Here is a 20,814-nt window from a genome sequence, read left to right as displayed (position 1 = left end):
ACTCAACTTCAAGCTCTATTTATGTACTGTACAGGCAATAATGGGAGAGATGATGTTTGTAGAAAAAAATCATATTTGAATAGTTTGAATATTTTACCATAAAAAAAGAAGAAAGGTATGGTATGTTTCTAATACAATAATGCTTTATAGTTCAAATGCTATGTTTCCATACATCACAACTGTGAGCAGCACCAACTGCATGTAAAGCTGTAAGTGAGTGGCCCCCGAAAACAGGTTTTTTAAATCTTAAAATCTTGATGATAAAACATAATTAACATATAGATTATAGTGGAGTCCAGCAAATTATTGTCACAGGCCATGGGGATGGCTTTAATAGTATTTGACACTTGTCTAACGTTATGTTGTGGTTTTAGGTGAGAAAGGGTCAACCAACTGTTGTCACTTCCACCGCCTGTTGTGTTTACCACAGGCTACAGTGATTGATAAAAACAAGCTTTATTTCATGCTGAGGAACATGGCTACACAATGGTACAACAGGTCATGGAGGCTGTCTGTGTACTGCCTGTTGAAAACAAGACTGAAAAGGTGGGGCTAATTCAAAATATTGAGCTGCAATAATCTCCCTACGGCTACTTAGACCATATCTGATAGGGTTTAGTTCACATTGAAATTCTCGTCATTTCTAACTTTGCTACTACATTTAAAAATTTTCTTATGACATTTATCTGTCATCACTATTATATTTATGTTTGTGATTTTATCCACATTTATCTTTGTTTTAACTTATTATATTGTAATATATGCTCTGTTGAAACTACACTACAGTGAGTTCAATATGTATTTCTTTTAGATCAGGTAATCAAGGTTATTAGTTTAATATTACGACTGGTGGTCAGTTACCTGTCACAGGTGACACTGCACAAACAATATTGACACACACACCCGCTGGTTTGTATCAGCGCAAAATCAAGAACACACACTAGTGTGGCATTATTGGCCATTCCTGCCGTGAAGACCCCTTTAAATTAATGTATATGACAGTCGTTATGTGCCAAATGATTAACGTTGGATTTAAGGCCAGATGCTGTATGCTGTATGAATTAGATAAGGGCGAGCAATAAGTGTTAATCACAAGTGGAAACATAACTGCAGTTCAATTCAATGTAAAACGTTTTTGTATATGTGTATACAAGTACAGTGTCACAGTTAAGCTGCATGTGTTGTAAACCATGTGCATTCAATTTTGTGAATACATTTCTGATGATGAAGATGGGTGGCATACATTCAGTGTGAAGTCAATGAAAAGCTAAGTGCAGATCAATGACAATGCAATGAGGGTGGGAGGAGACGACGTTTAAGTGGTATAGGGCAGGTGGTACAACAACAAAGAGCGTACTGTATGCCCAGATGATGACCTCCATCACCACTAACTCAATGAACACTAAATTATCAACACTTAAGTGGTAGGGGGTGAAACTATGCTAGCAAGCTGCATTGCGAAGCATGAAAAAACACTAAAAAATGTTCTCACACAGGCATCAGATTCTGAAAAACTGAAGCGAAAAATCACATAGTCTGTTTCAAGTGTAATGACTCAGAAACAGAGCGAGAACAGATGCCCCCACAGAGCGCTTCATAATTATTTTTCAACACATAGTAAAAAAGCTGACAAAACAGTCTCTGTTCATCTCTGTCAAACAGATGGTTTTTGTCCTGTAATTTTAAAAGAAGCCAAACAATCATCTACTGATTCTGACAAGCATGCCTTTAATGGTGGATGTGGAGTGTTTCTATGAATTGTGTGTTCAGTGTTGTTTTTACTCAGTTAAAGGTAGTCTTTAGGTAGGCCTTGGCTTGATGAGGACATGTTAAAGCTAAAGGAATAATTTGATATTTTGGGAAATACTCTTATTTGCTTTCTTGCTGAGAGTTAGATGAGAAGATTGATACCACTCTTAAACTGTCAGTCAAATATGAAGATGGAGCCAGGAGATAGTTAGCTTAGCTTAAGCAGTATAAAGGCTGGAAGCAGGGGGAAACAGCTGCCCTGGCTCTGTCCAAAGGCAACAAAATCTGACAAGCTCCTTGAATTCTCACTGATTAACTGTGTTATGTCTTGTTCCTTTAATCTGTACAAAAACCAAAGTGTAAAAACGACAGGTTGCTTAGCCACACAACTCTAATTGTGGTCTACCACTTGCTCAGTGTATTGTGCTCCTTTTAGACTATCAAGAATTAAAAGTCTGTATGTTGGTAGAAATTAGTCTGTATGTGTAATTGTTTTAAGCTTTAGGTATGTTCCCTGCTTTAGTGACCTTCTTACATGATAGACAGAGATTTCCACAGATATTTCCATGCTTAAAAAGAGAGGAATATCATTTTAAATACGAATTTACTGCAGGACTGTGGAAGTTTAAGCTCTACAGTAACCTTCAAAAGTATAATCAAGGAAACTATAAAAAGAAGTCATTACGTCAAAGTGACAGCATTCAACTGAAAAATGCTTCCACAAAATAAAAACAAAATTAAAAAAAACACTACGTGAAGTTGACTGATTGGTCTCTAAACAGATCAAAGCTCTGTCCAGCAGTTGCATATAGCTTAACTTAGTCCCCTGTTTGGTCCAAGATAGCTACATCATAATATATGACCAAATGGGATAGTCGAGACATTCACACTAATCTAGCCTAGATTGTAAACTAACACACATAAACGTTAGGACAACAATTAAGCAAGAAAGGATTTACCTTTGCTGTCACTTACCATTACTACAGCTCCCTGACTGAAAAATAAAACACATTCTTCAAACCCTGTCTGTTTCTTTTACTTCTACTTCTACTTATCTCCAGATTAATGAAGGACGTCTGAATAGAGATCCTGCTGGCTAATGTTAACTCGACAAAGTGCAAATGCCAACTTAGTTCATTGACAAACAACATGGCAAATACTGGTACGTGATAAAGGTCCAGATTTATAGAGACATATCAAATGACAATTATAGGAAACATTATCGAGACAGCTGGTTAACATTAGCCCTCCTGAATATTATTAAATTCCCTCAACTTTGGTGGGAAAACTTGGCACCAATGTGCATTCACACGCAGTCTAAACTGTACTTTGTCAGCACTGCATGTTCATAGACTCAACTACAGTAGCTATGTTATGAGCTGAATGTTATATTAGCATGGTAAGGGCCAAAGTCAGAACTACTGAACAAGGGGAAATTTTAACCTGATGGTGGCACTAGATTAAAGGTCATGACATTATATATTATTATACTACTGTAGATCTCTTTAATTTTAGATCGCTAAATACCCAATATATAGATAGATATTACAGTATATTTAACTTTACAGTACAGTTCATGAAGGTCATGTGTAAAAATTATATAAAACTGTCCTTCTTTACAGTCACACATAAACAAAAAATCTGCAATGTGCAGATTGAGATCATAGCAACCAAGTGTGTCTTAGGCTACAGTAAGTCTCCCTAACAGACTCAAAGACTTTAAAGAACACAATAAGAAAGGTCAGGCATTACTGAAAGAATGAAACTGACAGAATGAAAGGGATTTAAGAGCTGTGTTGAAACAGGTCATTGGTATAGACAATACGAGTAGTTAGCATTCTGCATGGGCTTCCCCCCATGGTGTTAAAAAGACACAGGGATCAGGTTCTGCAAAGTTATGTGTCTTCTTGAAAAATATAACTTGAGACTAACATGGAAGAGTATAGGAATGTGAACTTTATGAAAATAGTGGAATGTATGTACACTGTAATATTAATAAAATGAATGTGTTTCTTCCTTTCCTGGAGACAAAAAGAGAAGTGCAAAGAAGTAGAGAAACTTCGGGCAGGAAATATATTTTTCTTTACTGTTGAGTAGATATCTTTCTCTTCCTCTCACCATCTTGCTCTAAACTAGAGCCTGGGTACATAAATAAGACACAATTCCATGGTGCAGCATACTATTACAGGGATAAGGCAAAAAGACAAATATTTGACCTTGACCTAAAATGAAGGCAGTCTCAGTTTTGACTTTACAAAGACACAGTCAGCCATCATTACAAAAACATGAAGGCTTTTTAATGGAGGATTTGGCCACACACATTTACCAGCCCTTGTGGTGTGTGTTTCTGTATGTGTGGGTGTGTATGTCCATGCACGCCAATGTCTGAAACAACACATTTATGCACACATCACAACTCCTTTTGCTCACTCACCCGACCTGAGTGACCATTTATGTAAATGCAGGTGAATAAAATAATACACTCGAGCAGCATATCCCTGCAGTGCAGCCTAACTCAGTTTACTCCAAACAGTGTCAACATTTTGAGTCAACATGAGCTTCTTGTTATGCTAATGGAAGATGCATGTCACAGTGGATATGCAGCGTGCATGATTGGACATGATGCTCGAAACAGCGATAAGCTGGTGAATCTAGAGATTTCTCAAAATTAGTGGAAGCAGACAACCAAACAATCTTTATCATTTGTGGGATTTGCAGGTTATAATGTTTTTGAATGGAAATTTTGCAATTGGCTTATAACTCATAATAATCTAACTTAAAGGGGCTATATGTAGTTGTGTGAAGTGAATCACTTTTTATTGCCTTTGTGTGAAGGGGTTGTAATCTCACATAAAAACTATCCAATGCCAGGTTTTTCTGTTACCTCTGACGGCCAGTATGCCTAATCTTATGTGAAGATCCCAGGTCATGTATGCTCCCGAGCCTCTTGTCTTCTGATTCTGAGGCATACACACAGCAGCGAACGAGCCAGAGTCCGCTAAAACCAGAAAACAACGGGCTCCCGCCATAACACAGACTCAAACACGAAAGTTTTATGAGCTGAAGCACTTCAGGCCAAATCAGAATCAGATCAACTTCGGGTGAAAACACAGTCAACATCAGAAAGCTTTAGACATGGAGAGACCTCCACTTTGTTTTGAAACTTACAAAACCAACACAGATTTGGCTTTCATCCTATTGGACAGGTAAACTGATATTACTGCAAAGCACGTAAAATATATTGTGATGTTGTGCTTTAGCTGGCTCAAGGTCGATAACGTTAGCTTGCCAGCTAACGCCGAGCAGTCACTAATGTTAGTGCAGGACAACAACACAGTGGAAGATCCATCTACTACAGTAATGTTACTAACTGCAGTCTAACTGTTATAAAGTGTGGCAACAATCTCATTTATAATATTCAGTCTAACTCACTAACTGTTTCGTTACCATCCAGGATATTTAGTTGTGCTATCACATTGCTGATCAACAAGAAGTGGAGTGAACGTTGATGGATTGAGCACAAATATGAGCACATACCAGGTTGCAATCTGAAAACCGCACCGCAAGTGGCAGCTGATAACTACATATAGCCCCTTTTTAAGGCTCTTGCACATGTATGGTGCACCCACTCAATTGATTTTAAATATGTTGGATGATTAGACTTCTTCTGAGGATTGTGTGGGCATGTCCAGACTGAGATTGACTGACATGGCTCTCCCTCTCCTTGTTAGCCTTGTTGCACATGTTAAGTTAGGACAAATTACAACTTGACCTATCATCCTAATTCGAACATGTCCAGTAATATGATGTAATTACATCAAAACACCTGTAGAGGTGCGCAGAGCCTTTAAGACAAGCCTTGTCCTACCGAACAAAACAATGTCACAGAAAACTGGTGAACCTGGGGCCTATAGAGAATGATGGCAGGGGATAGCCGGATGAGATGGCAATGAAACTGAGCTCAGCAGCCTCCCAGTGAACGCAGCATGAACAGGACAAAAAACAGCCTCAAAGACCAACAAGGAATACAGTATAGAGGTGATTTACAGAATTTCTTGATGGACAGATAAGTTAACTTTTTGCTAAACCGCTAACTGTGTCTGTCTGTATCTGTGGCTAGTTAGCTTGGTTAGCCGTGTCGCTAGCGGTCCTATTAGCCGAGTCAGCACCGGTGTGCCAAAAGCCAAACCCGGCAAAAAAACCATCTTGGCCCTGTTGTTAAACTGGCCTCTGTCAGTCCTGGAGGCTGCGTTCTGTCACGGTCAGGTCGCACTGTTCACCCATTGGGGGTGGGTCTGCAAGACGAGGTGGGGGCGTAATGCACATTCAGCGCTATTAACGACAATCAATATCTGCAACAACTCCCTCCCTGTCTTTGTGTTTTTAAATATGCAGGAGCAAATAGCACATTCATGGGAAAATCAAATAAAAAATTATTTTTTTCAAATCTTTAAAATGATACAAGAATAAAATGAAATAAATCAGTTATTTTTTGTTTGAATGAATCATTACAATGCATATGATTAATAAAGTGCTATTTTTCTCTTTATTTCCCAAAGCCAGTAAAAATATGCAATGGGCCAGAAAAACTCTGACCTACTGACGCTTGTTAAGTTGACACTGAACAGTACATCATGATAAAAATACATTGGTCTCGTACATGTATGCTTGCCCTTCTGGTAACGGTGGCTGTTACCTTATGCTCTATTTGCTATCCTAATGCTTCGTTCAACTTTTCATATCATTGGTAGGTTGTGATATCACATTCAACCCCAAAGTGAGGAGGGGCATGAAAAATTTAAGGATCTGCAGATCTAAACTTCACAGAGATAGCTACCACAGTGTATCATGCAACACACAGTAGTATGTCAAAAGTAAGCTGTTTTGATTTTCTTTTACTGATGCAATGTTATACTAACATGAAGCCAGTGTTCTATATACCCCATAATTAATTAGGTTTAAAAGTAAATAAGGAAACAGCACATTATTGTATAATACACACCAAAAGAAATAAAAACATTTTAATATTTAAAGCCGTTATATGCCTACAAACGGACAGTGCATTGCATTATTTAGGATGATATTAAATAGCAAGGCAGACAGGATATTATGCATGATCCCACCTTCTATGGTGCACATATTGCTATTGGAGCAAAAGATAAGATTGCATTGCTCTGTTACATCAGGGTGCTTGAATGATGGAAAACCACACATTAAAGCTGGGGTAGCATTTTTTTTTAGATTGGTTGAAATTCTCTTAACATCCCAACTGCAATCAATAAATCAAATGCTGTGACACAAAAAGAAATAAATACGGGGTATGTGGCTGTGGCATGTTTGGCTGGCCTAAAAACCTACCTGAGTGTGCTCTGCCCCTGCACTCACTGTGTATGAAAATGTGTTTTGGGGATGCCTAAAGGGAGGGGGCGGGATTTTTTTGGTTGGATACTTTCAAAATCGAGCTGTCTCTTGCTAGTATCTCCAACCTTGCCTACCCTAGCTTTAATCTAATACAGGATGGCATAAAAAAAAATCTAAACAAATCTATGAGACATAATTTTATACACCTGTTCTCATCCCGTCCCCCAGTTTTGTCCTCATTATAATCCTCTCATCCCTCTCATCACTGGGCCCTAGCAAGCCTCAGCACCATGTTGGGCCACATTTATTATCCCCCCTCCAATAGTTAGCTCCTAGTCCTAACACATCTCATTTTCCCATATCTTCAACCTATATGTGTTATGTTGCAAATAGATTGGACCATAGCCTTATTTAATATGGATGCTAGATTAACAGCTCTATACTGTGCTTCAGGTTATCCCTGATGTTCCTTCTCAGTTTATTGGAATTGTAACTACTCAAGACAGGTAATTAAGGCAGCTTGTCAATGACCCCCCCTCACCCCCTTTTTCTTTCAGAGTTGCCACGGTGCAGCATTGGCCGAGTTAGTTATTTTCATATTCTGCCCATGAGCCCTAAAGCCTGGGGGATTTCACAGATTATGCAGAAGTACTGCGTGGAAAAGAAGCAGTTTTAGCATTAAAGGAGGAAAAATGAAGAGGCTATATGTGCATTTATTGTGCATCTTTTCTCCTCCCTTCACATATACATGTGGAGTGTGGTTGTGTGTTAGTATTACCATATATCCTGTATGTGAAGCAACTCCGTGTGTGCATGCATGTATGTAACGTGTATATTTGGTAAGAAGGGTGTAGAATAAAGTAGGGACGGTAGGTCCCTACCAATATCCAGCAGATACTGAACTGTCCCTTGCAAAAATTTTGATCAGAAATTTTAATATAACCACAGTTGCCCACAAGAGGCTACTCATGATACACAAACAGTTAACAGTCAGATGCAAATTAGCGAGAGAATTACATAAACTAAAATGCAGATTTGTATTCTGAAAAACTATGATAGAGTAGGGCCACTATTTGAAAAAACCAACAGTAATCTAAGATTTTGAGAATCATGTAATAATATAAGAAAAGATTTTGTAATATTTCGACAATAAAGTCATAATAGAATGGCTTGATTCAAGTCATGTGTGCATGCTTTAGTATTTCCTGGCAGTCTATAGCTGTTTAGACTTGTAATAGGTTTGGACTGCAGTTTGGCGTCTTTTTTTTTTAGCTACTTCAATATTCACTGTGTAATAGATAAAAACAGAAACAGAACAGAGCTGATCACAGCCATTCTAGTCAATGATTGTGCTCACACCAGAAGCGCTGCAGCACAACCCAGAAGCATCTTCTCTGCTCTGCTCTGCGGAGAATATTCAACAAGTCTGTTTTTGACGGCATAGCAAATCTGGCTGGTTTTCAAAATAAAACACCCTGTGCAGACTCCCGATCGTATATAAACAACAACACAGTTAAAACTGAAAAAATATAAACACTTTAACTACGTAGCTTACTTAACCATTGTAGCAGTACAAAAATCAAGGACCACTGAACAAATCAACAAAATCTGAACAAGTCAGCAAAATCAGGCAGGCATTAAGCTGTCATTCTGAAATGTGCAGAGAACGGAACAAAACTGGCTCACGGAGAGCTGTTATCTGTAGTACAAGCCCACAAAATGACAAATTAACACCACGTCAATAACGTGGGGCAGGCTAAACGCTCCGCTGCTGAAACACTTCAGTGTCGGCTGACGCCGGACAAAATCCTGGCACAGCCACCACCTGTGTCGGTTTGGCTGGCACCATTATCCCACACATTTTCCTCTAGTTTCGTTTGTTGATGTAAAATGTACACATCCTGTGCCCACTCTGATTGGTGAGTAGGACCGTAACAGGAGGTGCATGGCGCTTGTGATTGGCGAGCAGATCTGTCTTGTCACAAGGATGACAATGGAATGAATTTGTAACTGCTGTTTAAAACGGGTCAGATGTGCTGCATAATTAACCTACATTTTTAATTGCAGTCTTCACGTTTGACTGATCACGTTCTTTCAAATCACAATATTGATTTGAAAATTATTAATCATTCAGCCTTAGTTGTTGTCATTGTGTCATTTATTCTTCGTTGCTTGTTTTACTGTGGTATTTTCCTTCCCTCTCCTTTCTGTTTTCTTCACTTCCTGTCTCTGGATTTCCCTGCTTGTTTGATTGTTAGCTCCCCCCTGATTAGTTCCACCTGTGCCTCATTTGTCACCTACCTCTTGTGTACTTAAGTCTCTGTCTTTTTATTATTTGTTGTCAGCACTGTCTTTTGTACACCGTTAAGTGTCCCAGCCTGTTTTTGTAGCTAGATATGGTTACCTCCCCAAATAAAAGACACAAAAGAGGAGGGAGAGGAGGTCCTACATACAATGCAAAACCTTCTGCGTCTCTCTCTGCTACTTGTATCACTCGTAAACTTCTGAAGCCGCACTGAAGATATTGAGCTTGACTGAGTTAGAGAATGTGTGAGGAGGAGGGCTGCGCAGTGTGTGCACGAGCAAGTGTAATTTATACTTCTGCATCAAATCGACGGCGTAGGCTATGGGGCTACGCAGAGGCTACGCCGTCGCCTGACGTGCACCTCCTCATAAATGTAACTACACGTCGAGTCGACGTGGACCGTATGCACTGTGATTGGTCGGTTGGGTAGCCTCGCAGTGCCTCCGAGCCGACCGGAAGTGCCCCGTGCTTTGTAGTAACTTTTGCTATCGGCCAAAATGGCGGCTGTAACACAGTTGATCAATTAATTTGACCGTTGCAATCTGAGCGAAGTGACTCGTTTCGCTATCAGAATGTGATCCATTCGATCGGTAACATTTGAAAAGGCTATACCAGCCGCACGTATACAATTTTACCCCCATTCACGTTAGCGGAGGGCTAAACCCAGTGGGCGCTGTAGCGCTACTGGCGACTAGGGTTTGGGGGTGTAATTGCAGATTGATGGACAAACGGACGCACAAGTATTGGTGTGTAGCCCCTACGCAGGAGTATAAATCAAGCTTGACACTGCGTTAGACTCATCCTGGCTCTGATTGGTTGTTTTGACTTGGGTGTGGTAGATTCTTGCAAATGGCATTAGGAGCAGTAGGAGAAGCCAGAGGTACCTGATTTAATTTGTTTATATTTTTTAATTACAGATTATCTGTCTCATGTACTAGTGTCAGGATATAGACAGTATCAGCAAATATGACAAAATTTAAGTTATTTTTAAAAGATTTCCCCACTGCAGCTTTAATGTGATTCCCCTCCAATACTGAAATGAAACCTACACCCTTGCATGGTTATCCTTGTGTGTGCTTGTGTGCATGCAAGGTGATGTGCAGGAATACCCATTTCATCTGCATTAAATGCATTTTATTCAATGATTTCTCACACACACACACTGACAAACTTGCTTCCACAATTCAATGTGCAAACGACATATAAACATTTCCTACCAGCCATACTCTCAAATTACCTGGCCTTAAGTGTCCTTTCGTCTCCCCTAAGTGCTTCAGTACATATGTTCCTCTATTCACTGCTACACTTATAAAATTAAGACATCATAAATAAAAACATTTATAGGTTTAATAATTATCCTCCTTATTTCGTTTCATTTTTACAGACAAAATATTTCTCTGGTTTAAACTGAGCAGCTAAGGACTTCCCAGTGAAAAATGGCGACATATGTATGTGTGTGTGTGACTACTGCAAGGGAAGAAAGAAAAATCATTCCACAGAGCAGTGTAATCAGCAAGACTACTTTACATTTGGCACACACAGAGACATATACACACAAAAGTTATTTAAATATTGCCTGGCATTTTTGTCATTATTTCCTGATTTATTTTGGTATACTTGTGTGTCTCCTGTCTGTGCGATTGCCCTGATTGGTTACACATGTTACCATATTTAGTCTGTGTGCTCCCCTTGTCTTTACTTTCCACAGTGAGCATTCCAGCATTATTATTACCAATTTTTGTTTTTGACCTATTCTTATGTGTTATTTTTGGCTGATTGGCTAATTGTGTTCGAGTCCATTGTCTGGTTGCCTCATTGTGACAACCCTAAGATTAACTATAGCCACCACATGCCTAAGCCGAACCTTACCCTGTCTAATCGTACCTTAACCTAACCTCAACCAATGGTCTTCCCCTAAAATAGTTCACCATATGGGGACCAGCTTATTATGCCCAAATGGGACAGCAGTTCCCATAATGTAGCTGTTGAAAAGATTAAAGCTTGGGTAGGCAATTTATTTCATCCTAACAGCAATCAATAAATCAAACGCTCTGACACACACACACACAAAAAAAAAACCGGCTCCCTGTGGCTGTTGCAGGATTGTAATAAGCGTGGCCTAGCTACCTGTCTACCTGCCAACCTGTGCGCACTCTGCCCATGCACTGAAAATGAAAATGAAAATGTGCAAGTGGCTTTGGAAGGAGGCCTTAAGGGAGGGGGTGGGATTTTTTCAGTTGGATACTTTCAAAACCTAGCTGTCTTGCTAATTCTCCATTGTTGCCTAGCCCGTTTTTAATGTCTCCAGAACATGATTAATACAAGCACACACAAATACATTCACACAGCCACACACATTCACATTTTCTTCAGTATAACTGTTGATCTTTTTACCTGATGAGGTTTTTAGTCAGATAGAATCCGTCATAGGGGTGTTGGCTGTCAGTGGATAAGTGTGAGAATTGGGACAGGGCGATAGTGAGGGCTGTGGGATGGTAAAATGGTGTCATCATGATAGTAGGCTCAACTGGTGGGCCAGTAAAGAGTAGTGTCTATCCAGTGGGAATGGATGAATAAGCCATGACGCCAGGCAGCAAAGAGCCACTGGTCTGAGATAATGGAGCCTTGCCATGGTAAATCTCTGATGCACACACATGTGCACGCAGACACGCACGCACACTAGCACAAGCATACAAATTCATATCAAAATCATATCTCAAAACTGTGCTGTGGAACTGGGTCATAGAGTGCTTCTCCTTCTGAATGTATAAAGTTTCCGAGATAACAAGAAGAGCAAAAAGGAACTACAGTGTGAGAGACTGAGAGGGCAAGAGAATGAACGTGAAGCTTTCCGCGGGGCTGAAATAGCAAAATGAAAACTGGAGAGCGTGTCACTAATTTGGCAAACACATGCTTATATTGTGTATTCTTTATATGTACCTGTACAAACTTCTGTATACATAACCCATTGTCCCAGTTAGACAACACAATTTTCTTCTGTGGTGAGGTGAAGGCGGCTCACCTCTGATTTTCTGGGTAATAATCTTTCCTCCCATGTGTATACAAAACATGCATTATTGAAAGACCTCTACAGCACTGACATCCTTCAAGTTCCTGTAGCACACTGGTTGTGTTGCTCGTCCCGGGTCCCTATTTAAACCATGCTAGATTTAGAATGTGCGTGCCTGCAAAGAAAGCCAAACTCTATACTACAGGGAGAAACAGGTACAGCACTGCTAAAGTTATTCAATAGAAAAATGTCTACAGAGCTGCAGAGAGGCCTTGTATATGTATACAAATGGACTTCTCACTTGAGTTTGAAATAAAATGCAATGAAATCCAGAACAAATGACAATTCATGAATAAATCAAAGATAAACAGGCTGTGACTCATGGGGTAGAAGGTCGGTGGCGCCTTGCAGACACTGCCATCAGTGTGTGAATGTGGTGAATGTGACATGTATTGTAAAGTGCTATGTAAGTGCAGTCCATTTACCAATAAACAACACATAATTTAAATCACTTGTTACAATAGGTATAATCCCTAAATAGAAACTTTAAGACCATTAGTCAGCATGACCCTGCAATAAATACTACAGTTATGTCCTATATGCATCTATGTTTGCAGCCAGCAGACAATTAAGAACCCAATTATGATATTGTTTCGTTTTTGCATTGTAAACAAACACGTCTGACTTAGTATGGCTACGTGATGCATCACTCAGCCAAGATATAGGAGCATTTCTAAGGTGCAGTAGCTCGTTCATTCTGTGTGAGTAATGACCATGAGGGAATCAGGCAAGGAGTCCTAGTCCATATAACACGCAACCAGAAAGAGATTTACTACGAGCCTTGTGCAGGTACCAGGGCAAAGGCAGCATGAAGGTCACTGTTCACAGTCCCATATTTTGACAGCATATTTAGTGTGGAAAAGGGTGACTATATATATATAATGACTATGTAGTTCATTATTAATACAACAATCAAGGACTACGGTTAAAACTGCACAGATCATAGCCGGTGAACATAACGGAGCACTTAGCAGCTAAAGATGCCAGAAACTGGCAACTGTTTGCCAACACTGTCCCCATCACTGTATATGGTGATAATATGTTAATATTGTGTTTACAGCTTGTTCTGCAGCCCAAGTGGCCAAAAAACAACTAACACTGCTAATAGTGGCCCAATCCACATACAGTATTTTAAAGAAAATATACAAGCAGAAATAGACACAAACTTTTATACTATTATAAAACATTGGCCTTGATGCTGCACTCATGTTACAACGAAGTTACAACAAAGCCGCTGCTGTGAGGTGGGTGTATCTGAGTTTTCGGAGGCATAACCCGGGGCAGGAGAACACTGAGGACACGCTGCTCTGATGCAAGTGTATCTTCAAAAACATAAACGCACACACGGAGCCATGCAGGCATGTACACACACCTGCATACAGATATAATGCAAGCTATATAAAACCTGACCTCAGATGACACAGTGACCTTTGCTGCAAATACTAATATCCTTTTAGATGATGTCAGTATTGAGTATTTATCTTTGTTTAGTTTTTACAAATACTTTCACATCACTAGTTCCCTTTCTTCAGCTTCCAGCTTTCTATTTTGTTTTAAATTCATTCCCATCTTTACTAACCAGTTCACATAGTTTTTGTCAAACTTGAGCTGACTTTGTGTGTGTCAAACAAATCATCAATAATTCCCTTTAAATAAGATGTCTGCTCTTTGCTTGATAAAGGTCCAGACTTCAAAGAAAGAAATTCTCAATTCTAGCCTTTATTGCTAGCTTTGCTTGTGTTTGTTTGTGTCTATGAGTTATATAGAAATGCGTGTCTGCACTGCTTCTGTTCGTATGCTGGTGACCGTGAGCTCCTTTGTGTGCGTTCTGGTCATGTGAGAGCTGCAGTAAGGTAATATTTTCTCATCATCATTTCAATGGCTTCTGGTGCCTACAAAAGGCACAGATCTGCACAAGGGCTTAGTCCATGTTTCTACCTCTCCTGCTCATTCAACGCGACACTGTCAGGAACCTTCAAAAAGTGACCCAAATCAAACCGGTCGTGCCTTACAGGAAACAAAAACAATCCGTGACAAACATCCCAACCAGCCATACATGAAAGTGAGCGTGAGTCCAGAGAGAGGAGCTGAAATGCAGAGAGAATTCATGGGAATATGAAATGAGCTTTGCGGTGAACAGCTCTGCAGCAGAGTGAACTTTACTGAAGGGCCAAAGTAAAAGCAAAAGTCAGATACACACACACTAGCTGGTCAAATACCAATTTCCTCTCTACATATGCTTAGCACCAAAGTAAATCTACAGCTTATGAAGAGAAGTTGGTCAAAGTCATATTGGTTTTGAGATTCACTGAAGGGAATCGATCCATGCCTCATGTAGATAAAGTAGTCCCACATTCCCTCAGCTGAGCCAAGTCAACTCAAATTAACTGACTTTCTGCAACAACAAACTGAGTGGGGATTAGAACAATGTATTAAAATGAAACATCTGTTCCTTATCGGGCAGAATGAGTTGCACCCCTGTCCATGTCAGTGCTGCAGCATCCTTGCTGCTTGGTCAGCAGAACTAATTTGAACAGTGAATCATAGGCTCATCCACAGGTCAAACAGCACAGAATGAATCATGCATGGTCATGAAAAGCTGCGCATCTTTGAAATGTTTTCTCACTGGATGAATCAACAAGCACACAGCATATCGAATCAAGACAGTTTCCTCTGTGTGTCTGTATGTGTTTCGCATGCATCACTGACTGCGCGGTGTAACACATTTGAGCTTGAACACCACACCAGCAACAGCTCTTCAGGCCAACTTTGTGTTAATCTTAATCTTAATTATGATACCTGTCATTATTTAGCACAGCATAGATTCATTCAACAATCATGCTATTTAATCTTTGGTCATTAAACAGTATCCGATTGTACTACGAAGTAATGTAATGCGCATTTTACTTAAAAACCTATTCACTTACACAGTGAGTAGCTTTCCCTGTCACTGGTAGTCTACTAGTTGTGACCAGTTTAAAGGTTTTTTCCCTTGTTTTATTTGAATTATTTGAATTATATAAGTAAAATTAACATTTTATTAACAAGAGAAAAAAAGCAAAGATTAGTCTGAAAAAATCTATATGATTTGTGTGGCTGTACGGAAGCCCTAAGCGGCCATCGATTCAAATATTTAATATTTTTATATTTATTTTGACTTTGACTTGACTTTTTTGAGATCTCAAGATAACAAATGTTGTTTTCCTGTGATAACGGGATAATTTTCTCATGATCTCAAGATAACAAAACAGTAGTTTAACACAGGGGTCGGCAGGAACGTTTTTTGATGATAATTTCAGTGTGGTTTTCAGTGTCACTGGTTAGCCCAGTTAGTAGAGTGCAGGACTCCTGATTGTAGTGTTGTGTGTTTGATCCTCACTGAAGACCTATTTTCTTTTTCATAATCTTCTTCAACAAAGTTCTTATGAAGAGACTGTTCACACGCTCACAATAAAGCACGTGCTGGACTGTGCGCTTCCCGATGATTGGTCCACATCTATCAACCTATGGACATCATTTCCCCATCATTCCCAGCAAGAGGAAATTCATCTGCTTCTCATTCAGGGGAATTAATTTAACGTCACACATTTCCTGACGGCTATTTTGGAACCTTTGAAATAGCTGTCAGGAAATGTGTGGTTGCATTCCCCTGAATCTATTCATAAAAACTTTGTTGAAGAGGATGATAAAAAACACACAAAAGCAGAAAAAAAAGTTACTGGGAGCAGGAGTCGAACCTGCTATCCAGTCCAGCGCGCTAACAACTAAGCTAACCAGTGACACTGTAAATTTGGGTGGGAAATTATCCTAAAAAAAGCACCTGACGACCCCTGTATTCAGCTATGATGACGAGAAAATTATCCCTTTATCACGAGAAAACAACAGTCATTATCTCAAGATCACAAGGTAACTATGCCGTTATCACAGGAATATGGAGTAAAAAATTTTTTATCAATGGCCGCTTAGGGCTTCCGTATGGCAGAAATATGTTTATATATGCTTTCCTACCCTGTTAATAATTTTGCGTCCCTTGAAATTTATCTTGAGCTCCCTTTTGGGAGTCCTGACCGCCATGTTGTGAATCACGGCCCTAATGAATGTTGAACATGTGTGTTTAGTATGTGTCGGTGCAGAGAGCTATAGTAATATCGATTAAGACAGCATAGTAACAGCAGTCTCTGAATAATGAAGCAAACTGTTGATTTTTTTTTTAAGTATCAGCGAAGGGCTTCACATTATCCTCAGGAATAAAAAAACACTAACAACAAAAGGAACGAAAAACACAAAAGTGCAGTGTGACTAAAAAATGAGTAGTCTGTGCTGTTCAACATCAACACCAACACCGGCATGAAAGTGTGCATGCACGCACACACAGATATGCAAACACAGGTGGGGGCGGGGCTGTAATCTCTATGCTCACTGCAGCTCATATAGTCAATTGTGCAAGATACAATTATACCCAGTGACCTGGGATCACCTACAGGAAATGAAAATCATAACAAATGAGAGTAGATGAACAAAAAAAGAGAGGATTGCCAAGTGGCCATATTTTTAGACCCAACTATGAGTGTGAAAGAAAAGGGAAATTCAGTATATTAATACAAACAGAAGCGACAGAGGCAATTTCATCTGTCAACAGTTTACAGGTGTGTGTGGGGGGGAAGTCCTGACCACTGGATCATGGGCAGTTACTTGCATTAAAAGTCATAAGGCATTGTGCAGACCCTGTTTGATTCTAACTGCCACAGACACGACAAGACGTTTGGAACTACTGACCAAAACAAGACCCAACACACATGTTTGTACAATTTCAGGGAAATACAATACAAACCAACCCACCCCCCCCCACACACACATACTAGCAAATGTTTGCATGCAACACTACTACAATACTAGCTTACACAAAACGTAAAGGACAGCCAACTGTGTTCCAGCAGATGGACCCTTGTCACCATGGTAACCCTTCTGACCTTCACCTTTCTCCATGTAGCTTCTGCAATACGGTTCCTCAATCATGACATGTGTGATTACTGTGCCTGTGATGAAACTATCCTTTATTATAAGTATATAAGAAAACCCAGGGTCACAGTCAATGGAGCCAAGGCATAAGGATCATTTAGATGATTTAGATTCTCTGCATTCTGTATATGGCAACGTAGTAGATTATGAAATATATGTTAAACTGTGGTTATTAATGAATTGGCTTAAATGGCAGCAATTGCGTCTGGCCAGTGAACAGCAGCAGTAGAAATAGTCTTTAACAACAGCAAAGAACAAAGCAGTAGTAATAGCTTAAAGAGAAACCAAAAGAAACGCAGTGTTTGACTGCCCTGTCTGGTTGACATTTTCAAGTCTGTTTCCAACATTAATGGTGTGTGTGGTCAGAAGTATGATTTGATTCACCTGTAAGCATATCCAACAGTGATGTCACATGGTCCTGGAGTACACCTGTGTGGTGTCCGAACAATAATGCTGTGATGATGTGTTGAGAAGAAATCTGCTTGACACTGTTCTTGATCATAAAAGTTTATTACATCAAGGAGTTCAGCATCAATTACAACCTCTGCAGCAGCTTAGAGAGTGACCCAGCCCGATGGCCACTCTGTCTCTGTGTACATCAAACATAGCTTATATAGGATATGTGTAGGTATCTGTTAGGTACCATAGAAGGGTTTGAGTCTGCAAAATAAAGCTCAAACCCATAGAAGGGTACAGTGCTATTCTGTGGTAACAAAACAAGGGGTTAGAGGTCAAATTCTATAGAAGGGTTCAGTCCCTACATAACCACCAATCACTGCTCTCCCCTTAGGAGGTCACTGACCCTCTGTCCTGCTGCTATAGTGCTATTTTGAATTGTTATGAGTCAAATGCACATATATTGGACACTACACCTGCACATCACTTGAAAAATTAAACCATTGGAGGTCAGAAAAGACCCTGAAGATGTTCAGGGGGTGCTAACTTACTCTTTAAACTCTTTAAACTGACATATGGCTTAAAGCTGGGGTAGGGGATTTATTTCAGAAGCATTTTTTGTTATATTTGTTATAATTCTCTTTACATCCTGACGCCAATCAATAAATCCAATGCTCTGACAATCAATGAAAAAACAAAACAAAAAACATTTCATTTGGACAGAATGAAATGACTTCACTAGCAATTTGATGATTGACAACTGAAAAACACCAAGTTGCTGTTTATAATTGGTTATATTAAAAACAGCTTTAATTAAATGGGCATGAGTTGAGTCAAGTATGTGAATGCACTGTGTTCTGTGTGGGTGTGTAGTTGATGATCACCTGATCTGGGTGGCACTAATGACTTCACATTCCTTCACAAACCTACACTATTAGCTCAATTTACAGTGAAATACTCACAAAGAACACAGTCATCTTCAAACACTCATTTTCAACCAAAAGCAGTTGCACTTGGCACCGTTTCGACAGTCAATCTTTCCACCAGAAAAACATTCTACTGCTGGTGACTTATTTATACACGCATACATCTTAGCAATCATGCCAAGTACTTCATAAGATGGACACACCATGAATCATGTTCAGGAGCACAGCTTATCTGTTTTTTGTGACGTGTTGATGCATCCTCCATCTTTAGGGAACCTTCCTTAAAGATGGAGGATGCATCTGCTCTCAGATATACCAGATCAACCTTCTGAAAAGAAAACTCTCCCTTCTTATTGTTCTTCTTGGCTGATTTTATCAAGCTGAATGAGCAGAGAGCACATCCATGCTCTTGACCTTTATATCGCATGCTTGCATGTAGATCAAAGCTTTTAAAACAGGTTTTTCCTTGATTTATTACTCTGGGGTGGTCAGTGTTTGGCTCCATGTGTATCTTGAAATATATTAAAATGTCCTTGAAAAATACAATGTTTTTGGCCCACCTTTCATTCCATTCATTTAACCAGAAAATACACTTATTTCCCACTTCCATTTACACCCCCACTACCAATATACAGATCAAAGTATTGTATTCCCACACACAAACACATCTCTGAAACAACCAGCATTGGCAACTACTGCAAAATTCCTGAAGCTGCTGTTACAGTATCTGTGGTTAGGTTCCTTTTGTTTTGTGTCAGTTCTTGTGTGAGAGGCATAATCTTTGGATTTTATTTAGCCTAGAGGAACACAGAGAGCAATGAATACAGTATGACAGAGACATGCACTTACCTGAGACTCAAGGCCAGGCGTTCATCTTTAGCCCTCAGCAAATCGCCTACTGAAAATGTGGCACTACCCAGGAAGCTGCTCTGTAGAACCAGACAGACAAGAAAAACATAGCTGGTTAATATGGGGCAAAGCATTTCAGCAAGTAAACAGTTAAAAATAAAAACAATAAAAAGAGACTACTGAACAACTTTCTTCTTTATGATCGCACCATAGAGGTGTTTCGGAAAGTAAAAAGGTAAGTGTCAGACATAATGTGTCAAAAAGTGCTTGGAGCCCTGTGATCTAAAAAAAAAGCAAAAAAGTGGGATCTTGTTGACATGAGGCACGGGGATGTACAATCTACTCTCCTTTCCCTGTCTCTGTTTCACCCTCTGTCTCCCCTTTCTCACTGCTCTGACAACATGTGTTTGCTGCAGGCATGATGTGAACAGGGGGTGTCAGCACACGAGAACTGGGTCATGGAGAGTGAGGAGGTAGGGGACGATCCCATCAATAACGAAGAGAGATGATCCACATTCGTGGAAAAACGCGCACATACTCCCTCACAGGCATGACACATATGCATCCACATGCACACATACAGAAAAGTCCTGCACCTGCAAGTAACACCATCAACACGCTAGCTTGTGCTGCAGGAGGGGAGGGCTAAGACCGTGCCAAGGACACAGGCTGCTCCAAACAAAGCTAAAACACAGAGTAGGTAATTAACAACAGGTACAAAGGTGATGCCACATATTTCATCATACTGGGGGGGACATTTGATCTTAATTAAAGTATCTGCAGCTTGTTCACACTCCCTTCTGAGATACTGATATGCTACAATATCATTTATCTAGCTTTATCTAGCCCTTTTATCTAAAAACGCAATTGGGTTTGTTTTTATTTCTAGGTTTTTACAATAGTGCAAGTGATGGTTCTTTGAACCATCACTTGCACTATTGACAATACAGTGACAATACAAAACAAGACAATTTGTGTCTTGCCCCAGTCTGTTCCTTTAGATAGCTGTCAAAAGCTGTACCTTGCCTCTGAAGATGAAAACAGAATTGTGTCTGTTTGGGAAATGAATGCAAAAGAGTTTCAGGTGGTATAAGCAAACATCAACCCCCCCCCCCCACACACACACAACCACAATAGAC

The 20,814-nt window shown here is 39.7% G+C and overlaps 1 protein-coding gene across 3 annotated transcripts in view; it reads right to left on the bottom strand.

Annotated features, from left to right (window-relative positions):
* The window catches only part of inpp4b (inositol polyphosphate-4-phosphatase type II B), a 135,083-nt gene that overhangs the window by 91,225 nt on the left and 23,044 nt on the right, over positions 1 to 20,814 (bottom strand). For all 3 annotated transcript variants that reach the window (XM_046047798.1, XM_046047797.1, XM_046047800.1), the window contains one exon: positions 19,676 to 19,755. In XM_046047798.1, coding sequence (XP_045903754.1) covers positions 19,676 to 19,755 — 80 coding nt within the window. The remainder of the gene's footprint in view (positions 1 to 19,675; positions 19,756 to 20,814) is intronic.

This window comes from Micropterus dolomieu, linkage group LG04 (genome assembly GCF_021292245.1).
Source record: "Micropterus dolomieu isolate WLL.071019.BEF.003 ecotype Adirondacks linkage group LG04, ASM2129224v1, whole genome shotgun sequence".
In the NCBI taxonomy this organism is placed as follows: domain Eukaryota; kingdom Metazoa; phylum Chordata; class Actinopteri; order Centrarchiformes; family Centrarchidae; genus Micropterus; species Micropterus dolomieu.
This window is presented reverse-complemented; position numbering and strand designations above follow the sequence as displayed.